Here is a 22,618-nt window from a genome sequence, read left to right as displayed (position 1 = left end):
GAGAGAGAGAGAGAGAGAGAGAGAGAGAGAGAGAGAGAGAGAGAATGAGAGAGAATGAGAGAGAGACAGACAAACTGGGAACCAGCAATAAATATCCGTGGCATCGCCGCAGACGACATCAAAACAACAGTGCGGTATTCAAATGAAACTCTCTCTCCTGCTGATGTCACTCCGTTGCTCTGTCTCCCTCTCTTTTGCTCCGGGAGAGAAGGGGAATCGCAGGCGCAGGGGGGTGCGTTAAGGAAGAGGATGCTGGCGTGACGGAAGTGGGGTGGCGGGCGTTGCTCTCGGGTTCCGGCGACACACTTAGACGCCACGGTTGTGAATAAATCACTAGATGCTTTAAAAAAACATGTAAATGAAGCAGTGACCAAGGCATCGAGTCACAGCAGGAAGCATACACCCCCCCCCCACCCCCCCACCCCCGGCCAGGGCACCGTTCTGCTCGATTCTGCTCCGCCTCTCAGTGAATTTCCACATTACTGTTTGACTTTGAGATAGAAAAGTCAAATAGTTTGACTCGGATTACATTTGCAACATGGCTACAACAGTGCTCAGCATCAACAGCGCCCGGCGTCAACAACCTCAACTCTCAACCGTCCTTCAGATCCCATAGACTTCCGCTTACAGTAGATACGCTCCAAAGATCATCAACATCTCCTCCAGTCCCCCAGATACAACCACAGGGGAATTACTCCTATTCACACAAGCAGAGCAACAACGCCACGCAGGAAAGATAATACCTGATGAACTTTCCATGTGTTCATGCCCGTGATCGAGGCACGTTTTTCTCTCTTAGGTACATGACTTCAGTTTAAGAAAAACGTTGACTTTAGTGAGGTACATCTAGAATGCTCTCTTACATTTCTGAACGTCGTCAGAAAGGCAAAAGCAGCACTAACTGACTCTGACTGACTCCCTGACAGCTCCGTATGTCCTCACCATCAAAAACGTCAAAACGGATGAATTTTAAACATCAGCGATATGTGGTGTAAGACCGGGATAAGTGGTTGTCTCACCAAGCTACCTTAAGATGAACGTCACTCTGGATAAATGTCGGCTAAATGACCATAATAACTGTAAATGTAATATAAGAGGGGAAATGGCTGCTGGACGTCAAAGAACACACTCCAGAGCAGAGTTTACACTCACACCGCTTCACGGGACAGCTTGTTTGGGCACTTTGGAGAAGACAAGGACATTGCCACTTAGCCACAACCGGTGATAAGAAGTAGTTCAATCTACATTGACAGCAGCAGCCCACACCGAGGAGAGTCTGGACTGTCGTCTGAAACTTTTGCTCCTCGGAAGATTAATGACAAAAGGGCGTTATAAACGAGCTATTCGAGATCATTCATTGATACAGATTTTCCTGTGATTAGAGAAGGATGAAGGATGATCCTCTGTGGTGATATTGAACACGCAGGAAATGTCACTTGTTAAATCAGAGATAGGGTTCCAGGCCGACGACATTGCAGACGTGACGTTGCATCAACCAAAGGTTGAGTGCCACGTCAACGACTGTCAGGCATCACATTGCTATAGGATATAATGTGGTTAGTGAATATGTTGAACATCCAGGCGTCGTGAGATAAGCAGATGACTGCTTTGTAGTCAGTCTGGAACGAGGGCAGTTTGGGGGTTTGGGGAGAACCACGCAGAGGGAAGCGGCAGTTCCTGTTTGGTGCCATTTTGGCCTGTCAAATACAAAGTAGAGGGAACGGGGGAAGAGACAACAAGTCTGGAGTCATTTTGGCCTGTCAAAATATAAAGTCTGAAGTAAAAAGTTTGGAACTCGTCGAGTTAGTTGGTCACGGGTAAGTCACGGCACGGCCCCTTTAACTTTGAACGAGGGCTGAAAAATGCTGAATTCATTTGGACTTTCAAAAGTAAACACTGAAGAAGGTGATGCAAGTCTGCGAAACAACGAGGTCATCGCTGGTCTCGTTTTGAAGTGCTGAAATCCGTCAGAGAGCGGCGTCTCCTGGAAGAAGACCCTTCGACTCTTTGAAGGTGCTTTTTGAAAAACGAAAGAGCCGTGGAGTGAAGAAGTCAGAGAACTGCAGCGCGCAGCAACTTTTACCCCAGGTTAGAAAAACTACACATGATTTATGGACAAACATACACAAAGTATGTATCTAAATTTGATTACACTCATTAATAAAGAGTGCGGGAGAAAAAAGGAAAAAGTGTGTTTTCATCCAGCACATTAATCAGGAGAATCTTTTCGGTCGGGGGAGACGGAGGAGGGAAAGAAGAAACCATGCTAAAGGTTGATTTAATCACGCACTCTTCATAGCTATCTGTAAAACACGGAGGCCTGCGGTGTCATCTGTACACACACATCAATAACCGGCATGACATTGATGGGAACAAAGCAAAATAAGTATTTCCTTCATAAAAAGGGACAGAAAATATTCTAACATATGTCCCAATATACCTATAGCCAATATGTTGTCATTGAGAATGATCTCGCGTCACAAAGCATATGCACTGCTAGTTCATTATCTTTTATATGCCACCTGTAAAGAACAGTTGCAAACTGTCGGTAGTAGCTACAGGGAAAGACGGCCCTACACCCCGTACAGGCACAGCAGACATGATCAAATGTATCATTCATATTCCTGTCACTGCAGCTGCCTCTTACCCAGAATGACTCAAGGGCAAGTTAGACTGTGAGTACATACCAAATTGCTTAATAGCAAGTAAGAGCAAATACCAAAATAACAAGGAAGTAGAGCTTTCACCACCTGTTCCTATTGGACGCTAAGAATGGGTGACAGAGCGGGGATCCAATCAGAGTGCCTCATTCTATCTCTTTACCCCAAACTCTTGTGTGGTAATCACAGAACATCTCCCACTCTAACCCTTGCCTTAATCCATTCCACATGATACAGCGGCTGGACAAAAAAAATGTGTGGAACGATTCCTCCGAGATAAAAGAGAAAATAATTACTGAGCAGGAGAAGATAACGGGGCATAAATTAGGCCCGAAGTTTAGAAGCTCATTACAAAGTCATAGGGGAGTTTGTCAGCTTAAGGTTTGAAGTCCATTTCTTCTAGGAAAGAGACAAGGAGAGGAAAGCGTATAAAAGGAGTGTTTTGGATAGAGTGTTTCGGCTGGACGGTGAAAGTCACTTCTAAAATTGGCAGCGTGGCGGGTGAGTGATCCCTGTGACGTTGTTGTCACACACTCACAGTCACATACGCCTTTATGCGCCGTCTTTCCCAAAATGCATTTTGGCCCTCGTCGCCAGTTTTGGTCGCCTGTCTCCTGCCACGGTCATAATGAAATCTTCTCGCAAAGTGAGAAAGCCATTTATTACCCAGAATGCACTTATACAAATGAAAAGTCAATGACACACCCCAACAACAAAAAAAGACAACAGGCGTTCCCGTTCGCCCTCTCTGTCCTCCGAGCAGCTGGGTACCACGTCCATAAAATACTCTCATCATGTTATTCTCTCTCCGAGGGGGGAAGGAGGACACAGGACTAGGAGAATGCTGCTGTAGACTGATCCAAGGACAGTATTCAGTTTTTCTTCACTTCTGATTGTTAAGGATTTTGAGAGGCTTAGCTGATCCTAGATCTGTGGTTAAAGGCAATTTCTACACGGAGAGGAGGACAATAGCATTTTGGTGTTAGAGAGGGGGCCAAAAGCCTGCTTTCAGTGGGCCAAGTTCCCTTTTCATTTTTACGAGCCCTGATTCGGATATGGGCCGTGACAGGTCCTCACTCAAATTAACGAGGTGACAGGAAATGAGAGGAAGGACAGAGGGAGGAAAAGAGGGACGATAAAACAGAGTGCAGCGCTCAAGGATCAGTGATGGCCCTGTCTGTTCCTCTGTGCCACGGGGTAACTTCATGACCCTTAGCAACTGGCTGAGGGAGGGGAATAAGGTGTGTGTGTGTGTGTTTGCACATGTATGTGTTTGTCTGTGTGCGAATGCATGTGCGTGTGTGTCGTTGGCTGGAGTTCCAATGCCCTAATAGCACTGGTGAATAAAGGTGAACTGTGTGTGCGTGTCTCCTCCAAGGACCTTACGATCAGAGCACGTCAGCCGGGATTTCAAACTGTGCCTCATAATTGACTGTAATATAATTTATCTGAGCTTATGGACAGAGGAACTTTGAAATACAGAGAGACAGACAGACAGACAGACAGACAGACAGACAGACAGACAGACAGACAGACAGACAGACAGACAGATACAGAGAGAGAGAGTAAATTAAAGAGAGAGAGAGAGAGAGACATAAATACAGAGAGATACAGAAAGAGTAAATTAAAGAGAGAGAGAGAGACAGACAAACAGAGAGAGTAAATTAGAGAGAGATAGAGAGACAGAGAGAGACAGAGAGAGAGTAAATTAAAGAGAGAGAGAGAGACAGACAGACAGACAGAGAGAGTAAATTAGAGAGAGATAGAGAGACAGAGAGAGACTTTGAAACTTCTGTATGTGTAATGTTTACTGTTAATTTGTATTGTTTGTTTCACTTTTGTGTATTGTCTACCTCACTTGCTTTGGCAATGTTAACACATGTTTCCCATGCCAATAAAGCCCCTTGAATTGAATTGAGAGACAGAGAGAAAGTAAATTAAAGAGAGATAGAGAGACAGAGAGACAGAGAGGGACAGAGAGATACAGAGAGAGAGTAAATTAAAGAGAGATAGAGAGACAGAGAGACAGAGAGAGTAAAGTAGAGAGAGATAGAGAGACAGAGAGACAGAGAGATACAGAGAGAGAGTAAATTAGAGAGAGAGAGAGAGAGAGTAAATTAGAGAGAGAGAGAGACAGAGAGACCGAGAGATACAGAGAGAGAGTAAATTAGAGAGAGAGAGAGAGAGTAAATTTGAGAGAGATAGAGAGACAGAGAGACAGAGAGAGGAAACACCTGTGGATGGGACGATCAGGATGTGGAATGGAACTCCAAAATACCACACAATTCTCCTATTGGAAGATGAATGTTATCACTGCTAACCAGTTCACAGACGGAGAACAGGAAGAGATAGAGAGGAAAGGAGAGAGCGATAGAGAGAGGGAAAGAGGGAGGTGGAGGAGTCAGAGGGAATGGAGGAAGAGACAAATATTAGAGAGAGAGTGAGAGAGTGAGAGAGAGAGAGAGAGAGAGAGAGAGAGAGAGAGAGAGAGAGAGAGATAGAGAGAGACAGAGAGATAGAGAGAGAGAGAGAGAGAGAGAGAGAGAGAGAGAGAGAGAGAGAGAGAGAGAGAGAGAGAGAGAGAGAGAGAGAGACTAACACACTAAGGTTGCCTGAGTACCACTCTAAGAGACAGGGTCATACTGGTCTCACCAGGTACCGTTATCTCCTTGGACCAGAGACCACTAAGCTGATAAGTACAATGATAGCCATCTAAGAAAGTTGAGTCTCTCTCTCTCTCCTGTGGGTCCCACTAGTCTGCCAGTGTTACTGCTATGTATGAGGCCCTTCCAGATACCAGTTTCTCCATTCCATTCCAGGACAAAATCTCCAAAACAATCATGGCCATATCCAAGGGGGCAGCAGTCCAGTAAAACGCACGCACATTCTCCCTCCGAAAGCCCCTTTCCTCCTGACGAGAAAGCGTGTGAGTGTCGTCAACATGCTGACTCAGAGCTCCTTCAGAAACCCTTTGGAATCCTTCAGGAATCTCTGACAGGAGGCGAGAAGGGAATTCTGTTCCGGACTTCCGGAACAATGCAGAACTCCCCCAGAATGATGTGTTGGTGCCAGCAAGTCAGTCAGTCAGTGAGGCACCATGCGCTGTGGCCCAGGGGGCGCGGATAGTTAACGGAAGCCCCATCATGTGCTTGGTGGGGTTCTACCCAGCCTGAGGGATTCTGAGGCCCTGCTGTCATGAGTTCCACTTCTTGGAACACAACAACCCAAGATGGGTTACTTTTGTTCAAGAGTGTGTGTGTGCATGTGCATGTGGGTGTGGGTGTGTCTGTATGTATATATGTGTGTGTGTGTACGTGTGTGTACGTGTATGGGCGGGTGTGTGTTTGTGCATGCGGGTGTGTGTGTGTGTGTGTGTGTGTGTGTGTGTGTGTGTGTGTGTGTGTGTGTGTGTGTGTGTGTGTGTGTGTGTGTGTGTGTGTGTGTGTGTGTGTGTGTGTGTGTGTGTGTGTGTGTGTGTGTGTGTGTGTCCAGCTGGTGGCGGCGGAGGCTGACTCACCCACAGTGAGTTGTCCTGTTAGCTGACCAAGGTCATTTCTCGCGTTCACCGTCACATTCCTGTCTGACTGCAGGATGAGAGGATTGTCCTGGAGAGAAAGAAAGAGAACGAGAGAGAGAGAATAGAGGTCAGTAAATAACTTTCCACAGTAGACCCCATCGCTAGAGCAAATGGCTACAGCAACAATGGATAATCTGCACAATAAATGTACCGGCACTGACCTTGCCTGATGTAAGTGCAGAGGATACAACCTCACTGAGTTCCATTGAAGTCCATTGTGTTTGAAGAGACACATATTCTAACAGTTCTCTGAACTGACGTTGCCCTGCAACAGTCCTCTATAAATAAGTTCATCCCTCCCCATTCCATCTGAGTACAACATGCGGTGGTTGTGACTCACTCATTCCTAGAGCATTTAGGCTTTGAACAGAGAGAATAATGCACACAACAGCGGAACGATGACAACACTTAGTAGAAAGCTTCAAGTCAAAAGTCTGTTGAAATGAAATATGTTTTTCATGACCTTCAACGATGAGTAAGAATACATCTTGAGACTTAAAATGGAGCATTAGTGACTAACACTAATTTCCTCAGGATGCCGCCATTGAGGGAGCCATTAACATGAATCACTCCCATGGCCATTGCTGCAAGCAATTTTAGAGAATCCCTATACAAAGGTACAACACCAAGGAAAACCCTGGCAGTCACTAAACACACCCACGTGTTTACACCAATGACTCACCTAAACTCTATTGAATGGTCCTGATATGATCAGTAATTCAATTGCTGCAGCACACAGACTGTCAATACACTCCACCTTGACCATCAAATCATTTTCAGAATCTTCCCTTTCGTTCAAATGCAAATGTCTCAGCCACTCCGTGAAGTCACAGGTTTATATTAAGCCAACTAATTTGGGTCCTAAAAAGTCGCAAAGTCAGCGGTGAGGACCCTCTGAAAAGTCATAGGTTTATGTTAAGCCAACTAAATTGGGTCATGCTATCTGGGATCCTTGAGACGTCCATGCCCTAAACTCTAGCCTTAACCCCTACCCTAACACCAACCCTTAACCATAACCCTTACCTAATCTTAACCTTTACTTTAACCCTGACCTTAACCCTTACCTTAACCATTTCAAATGTCAACATCAATGGGGTACTGTCAGAGTTGGGACGTCCCAAGAATCCCTGATAGCATAGATCATTCTAAAAGATGCAAAGTCAGTGGCGAGGATCCTCTGAAAAGTCACAGGCTTATATTAAGCCAGCTAAATATTGCCCTAAAAGTTGAGAGGTCAGCGGTTGAGGACCCGGGGTTGTGGCCTGAGACTGGCTTAGTGAGCTTGACTGCAGGTCAGAGTTCATTTGAGTCTCTGTGCAATCTGTTTGAATGGTGAAAAGCACAAACACTGTTAGAAACACACACACACACACACACACACACACACACACACACACACACACACACACACACACACACACACACACACACACACACACACACACACACACACACACACACACACACACACACACACACACACAGGGGCTCAGTTGAAGGAATTTAGATGTCTGAAGTGCTGGCTCTTTAGAAGTGTGCCAGGTGCCGATGCCTCTCTCCCAGGGCGCTCTCCTTTGTTCCAGTTAGTTCCTCCTTTCTACACCCTGCCTATACACCCCACATACAGTACGTACATCAAATCTGACCCTTTGTGATGAAGTCGCCTCCCAAGGTCAAGAGGAAACGTAGAAAGAGCTTTTGTAGAAGTGCTATCTATTGGACTATTCCCTGGACCATGTGATCTGACCAGGTAAAACTACTGACCCCTCGTTACAAGCTATAAATCTAGTCAGGTAAAACTCCTGGTCCTATGAAAAACACTGAAACAAGAGACTTTGAAACTGGCACGGTGCAAAACATGACATCATCCTTTGAATCTTGAAAACAAAAGAGGGGGGTTGTGGTAAGAGTCAAACAGGGTTTCTTTAGAGCAGCTTGGCACGCATAGTCATAGTCTCAAACACACGCCGCAGGGTGGAGTTCACTAGCGCCCTTCTGCCGCTTCGCCATAACTTAGGATAATTCATTCAAATAACTGTCTATGCTTTGGGCCGCCGCCGTCACGGTACTCTCAAATTACAGAGGAAAAACTCTCACCTCGCCCCTACTTGCTGATTCCAAGTCAAGGTCGAAATGCAAAGTGCCCGGACAGTGTTTTTTTACACCCGCATGTGTGTAGAGGTGTGGGCCACAACACACTGTCAGGTAGATTTCTACCCAGAGACAAGGAAAGGTCATTGATTGGCCAAAGACCCCTAATCCAAGACTAGAGCAATTCCAGGCTGACTACATTGCAGATGCACGCCAGATCTCACAACGCCTGGATGGGTGTTTAACATATGAGCTAATCACATCATACGATAAAGCAATCTGATGCCCGACTGCACAGTCGAGGAGGTGGCAGGCAACCATTGGCTGATGCAATGCAACATCTGTAATGTAGTAGGCCTGGAACACCAAGGTGACCAGTAGTCATCTTTACATACTTCTTCTTCACTGAACCAAAATTGGTTCCATATAGAACCCTTGGGTTCCATAAAGGATTCTTTAAGGAACCAATTCCGTTTCTATACTGAGCAAAAATAACATACAAAAATGTCAAAGATTTTACTGGGTTACAGTTCATATAAGCAAATCAGTCAATTGAAATAAATGCATTAGGCCCTAATCTATGGATTTCACATGACTGGGCAGGGGTGCAGCCATTGGTAGGCTTGGGAGGGCATAGGCCCGCCCACTGGGGAGCCAGGCTCAGCCAATCAGGATTAGTTTTTCTCCACAAAAGGGCTTTATTACAGACAGAAATATTCCTCAGGAAAAAAATACAAATAAAAGACGACCCATGGACGCCCAGACTAAAATGAATGTATTCAATTCATTCTTAGAAGCAGGTCTCTCTCTCTATAATGAAAAACGTAGGGGAATGAATAAAATGCTGGTGACCCAATTTTTCTGTTGATTTCCCCAAATTAATATGCCGCTGTTCGGGCGTGAATTCAAATGAGAATATTCTGTTAAATTGGGAGAGAGTTGCTGATCCGATTGAGAGAGAGAGAGCGAGAGAGAGACAGATAGATTTTTCCCCCCAGTCTGCCACCTGCGATTCATTATCCCCACTTTCATTGTTTTCTCCTGTTTATGACGGCAGGCCAGAACTTTAATAAATCACACCTGCTTGGCTCTAATTTTAGAATGCCGTGGACCGGCTCGGCGGTAGCATTCACCAAATCATTTCGCCTCACCTAATTGGTGAATACCCCGCTCTTGGAATTAATTATTTGCAATGGTGCGTATGATGGGATTTAGTATTGTTCTCCACACAGTTTCAATTGATAGGACTTTGCTCAGCGTGAAAACATTGGGCCCTGACTCCTTCCATGGACTCATCTCCCCAAGGCTCAGCCACTGTAGCCTACGTTCAATTGTGTGTGATTTGAAGTCACTGGGGAAAAGAGCATATCCTAAATAATTACATTTTAATTCTCTGTGGATTTGAGGGAAGCCTCAGAGCCCAAATACTGATTAACAAACATATATCATTTTTAGCTGGTAAACAGACATCAGTGTAACCTTATTATCCCTCTTTCAAAGAAATAGCCCCTCCAATTATTCAATCTCTTCCGCCTTCAATCCTGTCATTTAAAGGTTTTCTGATGTTGGTTGCGTCTTATATTCAAAGTGTTTGTATTTTGGCAATTACCCAGAAGCCTCTCTAGTCTAAGCCTGGGTTGGCTCTTCAAGTCCATTCATGACCACATTCAAGTTCCACTGTACTACGAATAATTAGACAGTCAATAGACTCCCTTCACTTTAATCGTTTGTATAGGCGGACGCACGTCAGAAAGCTGAATTTAATTAGTTGGGTAATAAGCGGAAGAGTGCAGGGTTGGATCGGTCTTATCGGTCTTTCAGCTTTGCTGCTGCGCATAGCAATGCAGCTGGTGGAGGATAAATACCACATCCCTCCACAGGACTCTCTGAAGACCCCGGTGTCTGAATTTAACCCTCTGAAGTGTGTGAATTTAGCAGGCGACTGAATGAGAAGCAAAGAAAGAAAAAGTGACCCTCATAACACTTTACCAGAGGGGTTAACAAGCAATGGTGTTCATCAATGTGGTGTTGCTTAGGCATTCTGGACATCATTTTCAACTCTCCGCTCCCCTTTCCGACACGTGTGACATTATTCCATTGGCAGGTGCAGCAATAGTGTTTCCCGCTTCGATTACGTCCGCTTTCCGAAACGAGCGCCAGGTGGGTTTTTAGTGAGTCTCAAGACAAAATTGGCAAAACCAAAATGATTCAGTGTGTGAAATAATGGATCCCTCAGTATCACAACAACAGTAATGTGCGTGCTGCCAGACCTGCATTGCTTGCTGTTTGGGGTTTTAGTCTGGGTTTCTGTACAGCACTTTGTGACAACCCTCTGACAACCCTCGGCTGATGTAAAAAGGGCTTTATAAATACATTTGATTGATTGATATAGAGGATGGATGAGCCAGATTGGCACGCCCGATGTCCACCAGATGATATGTGTTTTGTTTTACAGGATGTATAGCCGGCATTTTCCGTACATGACGTTGGCTTTTCAACTGGCTAAAAGCGTGTGTGTGTGTACTTCTGTTTGTACCACCTCACGGTAAAGCAACACACGAGTTGATAGTGTTGAACGCATGCGGTTGACAGAACGTAGCTCTGCTGACTGCTCCACTGACATGACTTCCCCCGGAACGCAGAGAGTTTGATGCATCTGGTGGACATGAGGCATAACAGTGTGCCTCCGGGCACCATTTGTCTTTTCCCCAGCAGAGTATCTTATCCGGGTGATGGATCTGCCTTACCCCCCCCCCCCGGGCCCGCCAAGCAGCAAATAAATCTGGCCCTGGAGAAGAAGACGCAACGCTGAGGTTCAACCTGGAGAACACTTGTTTAGGGAGCAGAAATAGTGAGTATAGTCATCACCATTCTCTGCAGCTCTACCGGAGTACTTCGCAGTTTGACTGTTTCACTCTGCCTTACCAGGACTCGGGTTGCAGGAGGTAAAATACAGCTACTCTTGTTCCTACCACTGACTAGCTGTGCTTTTGGGATTCTCACTGTGTGTGTGCGTCCATGCGTTCGTGCCTGCGCGTGTCTGACAGCGTGTGCCTTTCACCAAGCAAACAGAACACACAGAGGACTCCAGAACTCAGATCTGTAGCCAAGCTCATCATCAGCCGGTCTTCAGCCACAACACTTCAGGAGCTTCTAATAGCTACATACGGTTTGAGACACCTTACAGTATAAGACAATATGCGGTATGAGACAGCTTTGTACTTGACAAAAGCCAACTAAATATTTCAACTTTTACTGTAACTAAGAGCCTCTAACATCAACCCTACCGGAACACAATGGACATACAACACCATGACATGTAGCAGTATATTTGGACCTGATCCATGTCTATTAATGGATCACAGAAACTATTTGAACTAAATAATGTTCTATTGTCACAAACTCTGGATAGGTCCAGTGAAATGTGTTGTTTTACAGGGTCGGCCATAGTAGTACGGCGATTAGGGTTAAGTGCCTCACTCAAGGGAACATTGATGGATTTTTCACCTTGTCAGCTCGGGTATTCAGACCAGCGACCTTTTGGTTACTGGCCCAATGCTCTACCTGCTAGGCTGCAACACTCTGCTGTCCCCAACGTCTTAGCACATCACGTTCTGTACAAGTCGTCACTCTGCTCTCCCCAACGTCTTAGCACATCACGTTCTGTACAAGTCGTCACTCTGCTCTCCCCAACGTCTTAGCACATCACGTTCTGTACAAGTCGTCACTCTGCTGTCCCCAACGTCTTAGCACATCACGTTCTGTACAAGTCGTCACTCTGCTGTCCCTAACGTCTTAGCACATCACGTTCTGTACAAGTCTACACTCTGCTGTCCCCAACGTTTTAGTCACATCACGTTCTGTACAAGTCGTCACTCTGCTGTCCCCAACGTCTTAGCACATCACGTTCTGTACAAGTCGTCACTCTGCTGTCCCCAACGTCTTAGCACATCACGTTCTGTACAAGTCGTCACATTCTACAGACGTCCTTCAACAATGCTAAATCGTTATCATCACTGGAGGAAAGACAGACAATCCAAACCTGTTTGTACGAATGTGGAGACAAACGAGAGACAGAACATCCTCATGCAATGTAAACACACACACACAGAAAGACACACAGAGACATACAGACACACACACACAGAACCCCCCCACACACACACACACGAGACACACACACTCTCATGCAGTGCACACACAGTGAGACGTCTGCTCTCTTCTGTAGTCCACCTTGTTTGCACCCTGCATATCCCAACATCCTTTGAGACGAGACCATGTGACGCAGTGCCCACCTCTGATACTCCTTCTATCACCTCCATTATCCCCTTCACTCCTGCTGCTACTCAATCGCCGTGCTGCCACACACACACACACACACATTTTAAATACTTTATTTGAATCCACCAATTAAGTTTACCAAGAAAAATATACTATTTCAAAGGTCCCTGTATGCATGGCACTCAAGCGTACAGAAAGCACCTCCTTCTCCAAACAGCTAGGCTGCTCACGACAACTGATACAGAGCAGTACCTAGCCACACACACGCGCACGCACACACACACACACACACACACACAGTACACAGAGACATGCAAGAACACACACGCACCACACGGTGCCTGCTTACACAATTGCTGTCAACATATGCACAAAGACATGCAAACAAAACATGGACATGAACAAACGCAGGCATGCGCACACACACACACACACAATTGTACTCACACAGACATACAGTGTGTATATAGGTGTGTGTGAGTCTGTCTGGGGCCTTCAGAGGCCTGTCTCTCCACTAATAGATTATTGATCAGAGAGCCAGTCCATCCCTCAGGCCTCCAGGCAGGGCCAGACAGCCTGTACTGTGTAAATAAAAAAACATATCTCTCTCTCTCCCCCCCATCGGTCCTTCTAAACGAAGGGCTTTGGTGTGATTTCAGTTTCCTCAGCCCTGGCTTTGCTCTGTCTGTCTGTCTGTGTTCCCTGGCAGTTATTACACCGTATTAACACACTTATAACATAGTAATAAGACATTAATAACACATATTACCCGCTTCTGTCACTCACCCTGACCCCCTGGGATTTATAAGGACTTAGAGGGGCCGGGGTCAGCCAGTCCAATCTGTCCAAGGGAGAATAGAACTTAAATGAGGTCACGGCAGAGTGGTGTGTGAGTGTGTGTGTTTCACGGCAGAGTGGACTGTGCTGAGGGTTAACGACACAGGGTACCAGTGACATCTGTGCCTTACAACTGTCACCGACTGGGTTTGAACTCGGGTCTCCTACGTGCCACAAGACTGTGTTGGACTGCTAAGCTTCAGACTAGGCAGGTCTCAGGTAATGTCACTCATCACACCAACATTGGTCACTGAACACAAGACAGGAGTATGGTGATGACACCAAAATGCCACAAATATCATTTCATTTTAAATTTGCTCAAAGGTTTTATTTTACCCCAGAGCGAAGGTTCAAAATGAAGCTTGTGGATTGTGATTTATGTAATAAATACCCAATCTGAGCTGGGCAATTATACAGTGCATTCGGAAAGTATTCCGACCCCTTTTGACTTTTTCCACATTTTGTTACGTTACAGCCTTACTCTAAAATGAATGAAATACCTCAATACCCCATAATGACAAAGCAAAAACAGCTTTTTAGACATTTAAATGTGGAAAAAGTCAAGGGGTCTGAATACTTTCCAAATGCACTGTATGTTCGACTAGTTTGGATTCATATCCATTATTAAAAGGCAAGGGGGAAAAAATAAGGGTTTAGTCTTGGGATTCTTCATGACAAGCCACATCATACATGTAGCTCTGTCTCCATCATATAAATATAATCAATGACCATTGACTATTTCTATGGTCTCCATGGCCTAACAGGATCTCTGCTCTCATTAAAAAGGTATGACTTAACTATAGGGTCAACCAAGGCATTTCCAATTCATCCCTCTCTCTTCCTATCTCTGGGACTTGGTCAACGTATCCTGTATCAAACATGTCTGACTAACATGCACAGAACTGGTCTGTCGGTCACAGCTATAGATTACTTAACCGTTCACTCTGATTAAACAGCCACTACATCCCTCTGGAGCCCGACTTGTCATTCCACTGGCCAGCGATCAATCAGCTGTTGTTTTTTCTTTGCATGCTGTTGATTACACAAGTGTTATTTTGCCCGTCCCCCACCATTTTGTTACTTCTTTTCATTTTGTCTCTGGTTCCATTGAATTATGTATCGTCAATTCCCTGAACGAAGCTGGAGCTAGTTCAAAGTGATTTTTCACATCCACTGAGTTTGTAAAGGAGATGAGGGAGTGTCGTGTTTCTTGTCACACTCTCCAGACTCCAGAGTGAGGCTTTCATTTGTATCTTTTTGCCTTGTTCATTGATTTTCGGGGTGATAATTGTTTTTGCACATTTACTAGCTCAAGACGTCTCCGCCCTTTGCTGACGTTTAATGACAGAGATCTTTTATATAACGCGAAACAGGAAAGTGGTCTAATGTGCACTCTCTCCCTCTCTCTTGCCCTTTCCCTCTGTCCATGTCCTTTTCCCTTTTCTGTGTGAATTCAGAGCTGTACTGTGTGGTGTGAGGAGAACGTCATCATTGATGCAGTGCAATGTTGATGCAATAATGATGCAGTGAAATCTGTTGATCACATTTTATATGATTCAACATGAAAGATCATGAGTTGGTAATCAAATGAATTTCGGTACACGCGTTATAGGTATATCTGGATACGCTGTATACTATTTTAGTGGGGTCGGTTCCGAAGTTGCAGGGTCTGCAAACACTAAGCTGATGTGAATTCTACTTCACTAAGACTGTGACAGGTCCGAACAATGTAGACAGAAAGATAGAGATAGAGAGAGAGAGCCCTGAATCACTGAACACTGAACTCAACTTTAAAAGTAGCACACCTCCCTGTATCTACCTCCCCGTCTCGTCCCTCTATCTCCTTGTATCCTCCCTGTATCCTCCCTCTACCCTCCTCTACCTCCCTCTACGTCCCTTTATCCTCCCTCTACCTCCCTCTACCTTCCTGTATCCTCCCTCTTCCTCCCTTGATCCTCCCTCGATCCTCCCTCAATCAGTGCGGTCACCTTTAGTATTTGCCTTGGTAGCGCCGTGCAGCCTGAGACCATCCCACTGCCTCTGTAAATACAGGAAGCGTGCCATGCCATTTTCCCCAGGCCGTGTGACACACATGGAAATGTCATTAGGTACTGATGGGGACTAAGATAAAACCAGGCCAGACACCAGTGTAATGTCAATTTGCTGCCATTAATGAATTAAATGTCTCTTAATTTCAGTGAGTTGAACAACCGTAACCTAAGATGCTCAGTGAATACTAAAACCTGGCGGGATGTCGGGTGGGTGTGTGTGTGTGTGTGTGTGTGTGTGTGTGTGTGTGTGTGTGTGTGTGTGTGTGTGTATATAAGTGAAGGCCCACCAAGGCCTCTGTAGAGTGTAAGAACGATTAAAGACATGGAAAAGGCTTTGTTTATTCGGCTAATGAACTGCCTGGTGTCGTTGTGGCGTGGCCCTCGTAACCATGCCGACAGCTGCCCTGACTTCTGGCTTAGTCATGCCGTGATTTGATTGGCTGCACTTCGTTTGTCCACGGTTGACTAAGTAAGTCTGCTACCAGCAGATTTCTGTGGAAGTGGAGCAGTGTGAATACAACACTATTGCAAGCTGTGCCAGCCATTCTGAGTTCACTAAAAATATGAAGTCTGAGTCAGTGGAAACTCATAAAGGATTGCTAAATGGGCCAACACATTTTACAGTACATCCCACTCTCGGATACCATCGTTGACATGATGATTAGCCATATCTACAGCTGTCAAAAGAAGTAACTTACCAGCCCATCTATTTGCTCTTAATAAAGTCTCACAGATCCTATCATAATAATGTGCTCCTAGGCCCAAGATAAGGTACGAGACGCACAAATCAACTCAACTCAAATCTGCCATCCAAATCAGAATCCAAAGAAATGGATTCTGCATTGACTTTTCAATGATCTATCCAAAAGAGGCATTTCTACCTTCTCTACATCTATATATTTGGCAGGGGCGACGTCTGAAAGGGCTTGCGGCATTCCGGGAAGAAGAAGATCTGGGCGCGGGATTTGATCTCTGGCGATGATGTGAATTAATATTCCCTTTCATTCCTTTCTCCTGAAGGCCAAGTCGCCTCATTCGACGTTCCATCACTCTGTAAATCTTGTTAAATGTTAAATGGGGCCTATTTCTACATGGGTCGCGATCTGGTGCCACATACTCCTTGGCCTGGTCTGAATAAAACATTTAGAGTCTCACGCTTCTTCCGGGAAAAAAAAGTTCTCAGATTATTTTGTTTCACTTTTATAGGTTACTTCTGAAGTTGGAAGATGCCTTTTTTCCTGGTTTCTTTTTAATATTGTGGAGTTGCGGGGAGTCGTGGATATTACGGCGAAGCCCAAAGGTCGTGTGTGCTCGCACATAACGATTTCGAGTTTCTAGACCTCCCAGCGTCGATTGCATCGCTGAATAATTTGTATTAAAGTCTTGAAGTGTAACTATATGGTAGAATAGTATTTAACTATTTCCTCTGTTCTTTACAGTATGTTCTATACCGCAGAGGACTGAATCAATGTCAGCCATGTGGCCAAAGAAGGATGCCACTCTAGTATCAAAACACTGACAACGAATTACTCTTATAAAATTACCCGGCAAGTGTTTGGACCCTCAGAAAACCAGGCAATAAATATAGCCAAACTGACAAATGGCTAACGAGAAGGTTTTTCCACAAAGCTTTAGTCAGGGTCGTGTTCATTAGGGCACGCAACGTTTTACAATAGAAACTTACAATTTGCGCTTTGTTCCATTTCAGTGCCTGTCAGCTGAAAGTATTGTGTCAAGAGAGAGAGAGAAAGAGAGAAAGAGAGAAAGAGAGAGAGAGAGAGAGAGAGAGAGAGAGAGAGAGAGAGAGAGAGAGAGAGAGAGAGAGAGAGAGAGAGAGAGAGAGAGAGAGAGAGAGAGAGAGAGAGAGAGAGAGAGAGAGAGAGAGAGAGAGAGAGAGAGATTGATAAAGGGAGGAAAACGACTCCTCAGAGAAAGCTGAAATTTCATTGGCTCCCTGAGGGGACAATTAGAAGAGTCCGTGTTGGCGATCAGGCCTCGGCTCATCCCTCATGGTGCGGAGAGAGAGGATGACAGCACAGCACACTCTTGGAACACGCCACAAGGACCATGCAGTCAGTCTGCTGCAGCACCAGGTATCTTCAAGACATTTAAAAATATATATTTTACCAGGTTTGTTTCATTGAGATAAATCTATTTTTCAAAGGAGATCGGGACCAAGGTCCATCAGGCTGTCTGTCAATAGGACTGTGCCATCAAAGGTTTGTGCTGTAGCTACATCAATCTTACAATAATCAGTCATCTCAGAAACCCAGAACAAAAATCAAGCATCATTACGTCAGATGGTTGATGAAGTTCAGGAGGGAGACATGTTGGAAAAGATCCTCGAACCAAGAGCCGAAGCACCACGGTAGCTCCTCCAACCTCTCTGAAAGTCACTGACCTAGTATCCCCTTTTGAAAGATGTGAATTATTATCAGTGAAGACACCAAGAAGTTCCTTGTAAATCGTGGCAACACACAGTCCAGTTATGTTACATGTGTCTGTCCACGAGACATCACCCTTACAGATGAAGGATCTTAATTTGTGCCAGTTTGCTACAGCAGTAAAATAATCCTGCAGGAACAGGAAATGTTCATTATTATGTGGATTATAATCAATATACATTTTTGTAGGGGTTGATACATTTTTCATCACGGCAAATCAAGTCTGAAATTTCAAAGTGAAAATGACAAACATTAGAAGCCTTTATAAAATACACTGCACGTTCGCATTTCCTGCCGAGCAGGGAAAATTCTTAGCAACAAAAGAGTGATCGAGTTAAGATCCTACATCTGTCCAGTGACGCCATGTTTCCTGCATGGGGCCTTGTAAAGTATACGGAGTGAGTGTGTGTTAACTGTGATAACGTTGCTGAGTGATGACTATGATGACCATGATCACTGATCTGTTATTTAGAAACAAAGAGAGAAGGAAGAGGCTTTTACATTCACCTACATGACTGATCCAATCGACTGTCATAAGTGGTTGATCCCGACCACATATAAAATCCAATCAAAATCAAATCAATTGTATTTGTCACATGAGCCAAGGACAACAAGACCTTACCGTGAAATGCTTAGCTACAAGCCCGTAACTAACAATGCAGTTTTAAGAAAAATATGAGTTAAGAAAAAGATTTACAAAATAAAAAAATTAAAGAGCAACAATAAAATAACAATTTCGAGGCTATATACAGGGGGTACCGAGTCAATGTGCCGGGGCACATTGATGGATCTGTACATGTAGGTAGAGGTAAAGTGACATAGATAATAAAGAGAGAGTGGCAGTAGTGTAAAAATGAGGGGTTCAAAGCAAATAGTCAGAGTAGCCATTTGGTTAGCTTTTCAGGAGTCTTATGGCTTGGGGGTAGAAGCTGTTAAGAAGCCTTTTGGACGTAGACTTGGCAGGGCGGTAACACTTGCCGTGCGGTAGCAGGCAATGACTAGGGTGGCTGTATTGCATTGCCGTCAGAGGCCGAGCAGTTGCCATACCAGGTGGTGATGCAACCAGTCAGGATGTTCTCGATGGTGCAGCTGTAGAACTTTTTGAGGATCTGAGGACCCATGCCAAATCTTTTCAGTCTCCTGAGGGGGAATAGGCGTTGTCGTGCCCTCTTCACGTCTGTCTTGGTTTGTTTGGACCTTGACAGTTCGTTGGTGATGTGGACACCAAGGAACTTGAAGCTCTCAACATGCTCCACTACAGCCCCGTCGATGAGAATGGGGGAGTGCTCTCCTTTGTCTTGATCACTGGGAAGAGGTTGTTGTCCTGGCACCACACGGCCAGGTCTCTGACCTCCTTCCTAAAGTCTGTCTCATCGTTGTCGGTGGTCAGGACTACCACTGTTGTGTCGTCAGCAAACTTAATGATGGTGTTGGAGTCGTGCCTGGCTGTGCAGTCATGGGTGAACAGGGAGTACAGGAGGGAGGGGTCCTGTGTTGAGGATCAGCGTAGCAGATGTGATGTTACCTAACCTTACCACCTGGGGGCGGCCCGTCAGGAAGTCCAGGATCCAGTTGCAGAGGGAGGTGTTTAGTCCCAGGGTCCTTACCTTAGTGATGAGCTTTGAGGGTACTATGGTGTTGAACGCTGAGCTGTGATCAATTAACAGCCTTCTCACATAGGTGTTCCTTTTGTCCAGGTGGGAAAGGGCAGTGTGTAGGGCAATATAGATTGCATCATCTGTGGATCTGTTGGGGCGGTATGCAAATTGGAGTGGGTCTAAGGTTTCTGGGATAATGGTGTTGCTGTGAACCATGACAGCCTTTCAAAGCACTTAATGGCTGCAGACGTGAGTGCTACAGGTCGCTAGTCATTTAGGTTGGTTACCTTAGTGTTCTTAGGCAAAGGGACTATGGTGGTCTGCTTGAAACATGTTGGTATTACAGACTCAGTCAGGGACAGGTTGAAAATGTCAGTGAAGACACTTGCCAGTTGGTCAGCTTGGAGTACACGTCCTGGTAATCCGTCTGGCCCTGCGGCCTTGTGAATGTTGACCTGTTTAAAGGTCTTACTCACATCGACTATGGAGAGCGTGATCACACAGTCGTCCGGAACAGCTGGTGCTCTCATGCATGCTTCAGTGTTGCTTGTCTCAAAGTGGGCATTGAAGTCCTTTAGTTTGTCTGGTCCACTCGTGTCACTGGGCAGCTCGCGGCTGTGCTTCCCTTTGTAGTCTGTAATAGTTTTCAAGCCCTGCACATCCAACAAGCGTCGGAGCTGATGCAGTAGGATTCAATCTTAGTCCTGTACTGATGCTTTGCCTGTTTGATGGTTTGTCTGAGGGCATAGCGGGATTTCTTATTAGCGTCCGGGTTAGGGTCCTGCTCCTTGAAAGCGGCAGCTTTAATCTTTAGCTCAGTTAGGATGTTGCTTGTAATCCTTGGCTTCTGGTTGGGGTATGTACGTACGGTCACTGTGGGGACGACTTAATCAATGCACTTATTGATGAAGCCGGTGACTGATGTGGTGCACTCCTCAATACCATCCGAAGAATCTCGGAACATATTCCAGTCTGTGCTAGCAAAACAGTCCTGTAGCTTAGCATCCGCGTCATCTGACTACTTCCGTATTGAGCGAGTCAATGGTACGTCCTGCTTTAGTTTTTGCTTGTAGGCAGGAATCAGGAGGATAGAGTTATGGTCAGATTTGCCAAGTGAAGGGTGAGGGAGAGCTTTGTACACGTCTCTGTGTGTGGAGTACAGGTCGTCTAGAATTGTTTTCCTCTGGTTGCACATGTAACATGCTGGTAGAAATTAGGTAAATTGGATTTGTGTTTCCCTGCATTAAAGTCTCCGGCCACTAGGAGTGCCGCCTCCAATCAGGATTCCAATCCAAGTGTGAAAAGCCTAGAGGCGTTTTAAAGATTTGGCGGCAAAAAAAACCGAAACAATATATCATAGAGGTTTATTTGTCAACCCGAAAGCGATCGAACCAAACTGTAAATTCTGTTTATTTGGCTCTGCAATGGAAAAACAAACCGCTCAAACCCTTCCAGCGCATATTCAAAATACATTTCTGTAGTATCCCTAAAGGCTTCTTGGAGTTACGACTCATGAGACTTAAGTACGGTTTAGTATTTAATTGTAACTTAGAATTACATTCTCTAATGCACCTGGCTTAAACTACCTGAAGCTTTCTTAATCATAGTTATATAGGCAGACATAGGAAATAGCTACGCATAGCAGGAAGCAAACCCCCGTCTTGAGTCAATAATGCCATCTATTGGTAAACATAAATATACCAGGTTACTACAATTTCCTTCCTCATTCCCTCCCTAATTCCCTCCATCCCTCACTCTCTCCCTGTCAGTGCCACAGTCCCCATCCCTCATGTGTTGGTGGGCCCAGATCAGGTTAGGGCGACCCCGGGCCGGATACACCACGGCCCAAATACATCCTGGGCCAGCGACCCAGTCTCACCAGGGGCTTTTGAGCCTTATGCTAACATCGCATGGCTAACACCACTAGCCAATACTACTTGGAAGCACACGGCCCAGGTTAGCTCAGTTCTGAAGCATGTCCACTACCCAGAAAACTGCCATAAACTAAATGGCCCACACCAACAAGCCCTCTGGGGAGAAAAGTGGCTTGTTAGATTCAGCATGTTTCCTGTGTATTTTTCGAAATAAGAGTGTTTGCTTTGATGTGCAGACCCGATGTGAAAGGGATCACGGTGTCATTACAAGTGGTGGATAGATACAAACATATGCGCACTCACGAGCACACACACACACACACACACACACACACACACACACACACACACACACACACACACACACACACACACACACACACACTGTTTGTCTGATGATAGATGAAGAGTCGGCAGAGAAGCCAGTGAGTTCTTTGATTTATTGACAGGAAGCTCTGCTCCTTCATAGGGGTTATCTACAAGCCAGAGTCACTTCCTCAACAGCAATTAGTGCCTTCTCTGTTACACACACTTAAGAAGAACCAGATAGACTGGATTTCTTCTATAGGCTTTCAATGGGAGAGCAAACAAAGATATTCTAAAAGAAGATATCTCCTCCATAGGCTTTAATGGGAAGGCAAACAAAGATATTCAAAAAATAATATGTCTCCTCCATTTACGTTTTTAATAGGAGAGCAAACAAAGATATTCTAAAGTAAGATATCGCCTACATGTGATTTCAATGGCAGGCCAAAGAAAGGTATTCCCATAAAATATATCTAACACCATCCATCATTTCACCTCAAATGTCAGGGCTGATGGAGTGTTGACCTCTGTGTCACCCAGAAATGGCGTGACACAGAGGTGATCTTTGAGTGGATAGATCAGTGTAATGTATTCAGGACTGTCACACACTCCACACACTCTCACCGTCACATACTCCCTTGTAAAGCAATAAGCATGCGCATGTGCACTTGCCTTTACAACCCTACCCCTCCATCACACACAGAATGCAAGGTGATGACTCCCTTGCCTTCCCAACAGCCCAGGACACACAGTAACCTATACATGACAGCAGCCAGGGTGTGTGTGTGTGTGTGTGTGTGTGTGTGTGTGTGTGTGTGTGTGTGTGTGTGTGTGTGTGTGTGTGTGTGTGTGTGTGTGTGTGTGTGTGTGTGTGTGTGTGTGTGTGTGTGTGTGAGTGT

At 45.2% G+C, this 22,618-nt stretch overlaps 1 protein-coding gene across 1 annotated transcript in view; it reads right to left on the bottom strand.

The window, feature by feature from the left end:
• The window catches only part of LOC129855969 (zeta-sarcoglycan-like), a 56,560-nt gene extending 49,904 nt beyond the window's left edge, over positions 1 to 6,656 (bottom strand). Inside the window, exon 1 of the mRNA XM_055924087.1 lies at positions 6,178 to 6,656. Coding sequence (XP_055780062.1) covers positions 6,178 to 6,472 — 295 coding nt within the window. The 5' untranslated portion in view covers positions 6,473 to 6,656. The remainder of the gene's footprint in view (positions 1 to 6,177) is intronic.
• Positions 6,657 to 22,618: the final 15,962 nt, after the last annotated feature.

This window comes from Salvelinus fontinalis, chromosome 5 (assembly GCF_029448725.1).
Source record: "Salvelinus fontinalis isolate EN_2023a chromosome 5, ASM2944872v1, whole genome shotgun sequence".
NCBI classification, from domain to species: Eukaryota; Metazoa; Chordata; class Actinopteri; order Salmoniformes; family Salmonidae; genus Salvelinus; species Salvelinus fontinalis.
The sequence above is the reverse complement of the archived record's forward strand: the minus strand, read 5'-3'. Positions and strand labels throughout refer to the sequence as shown.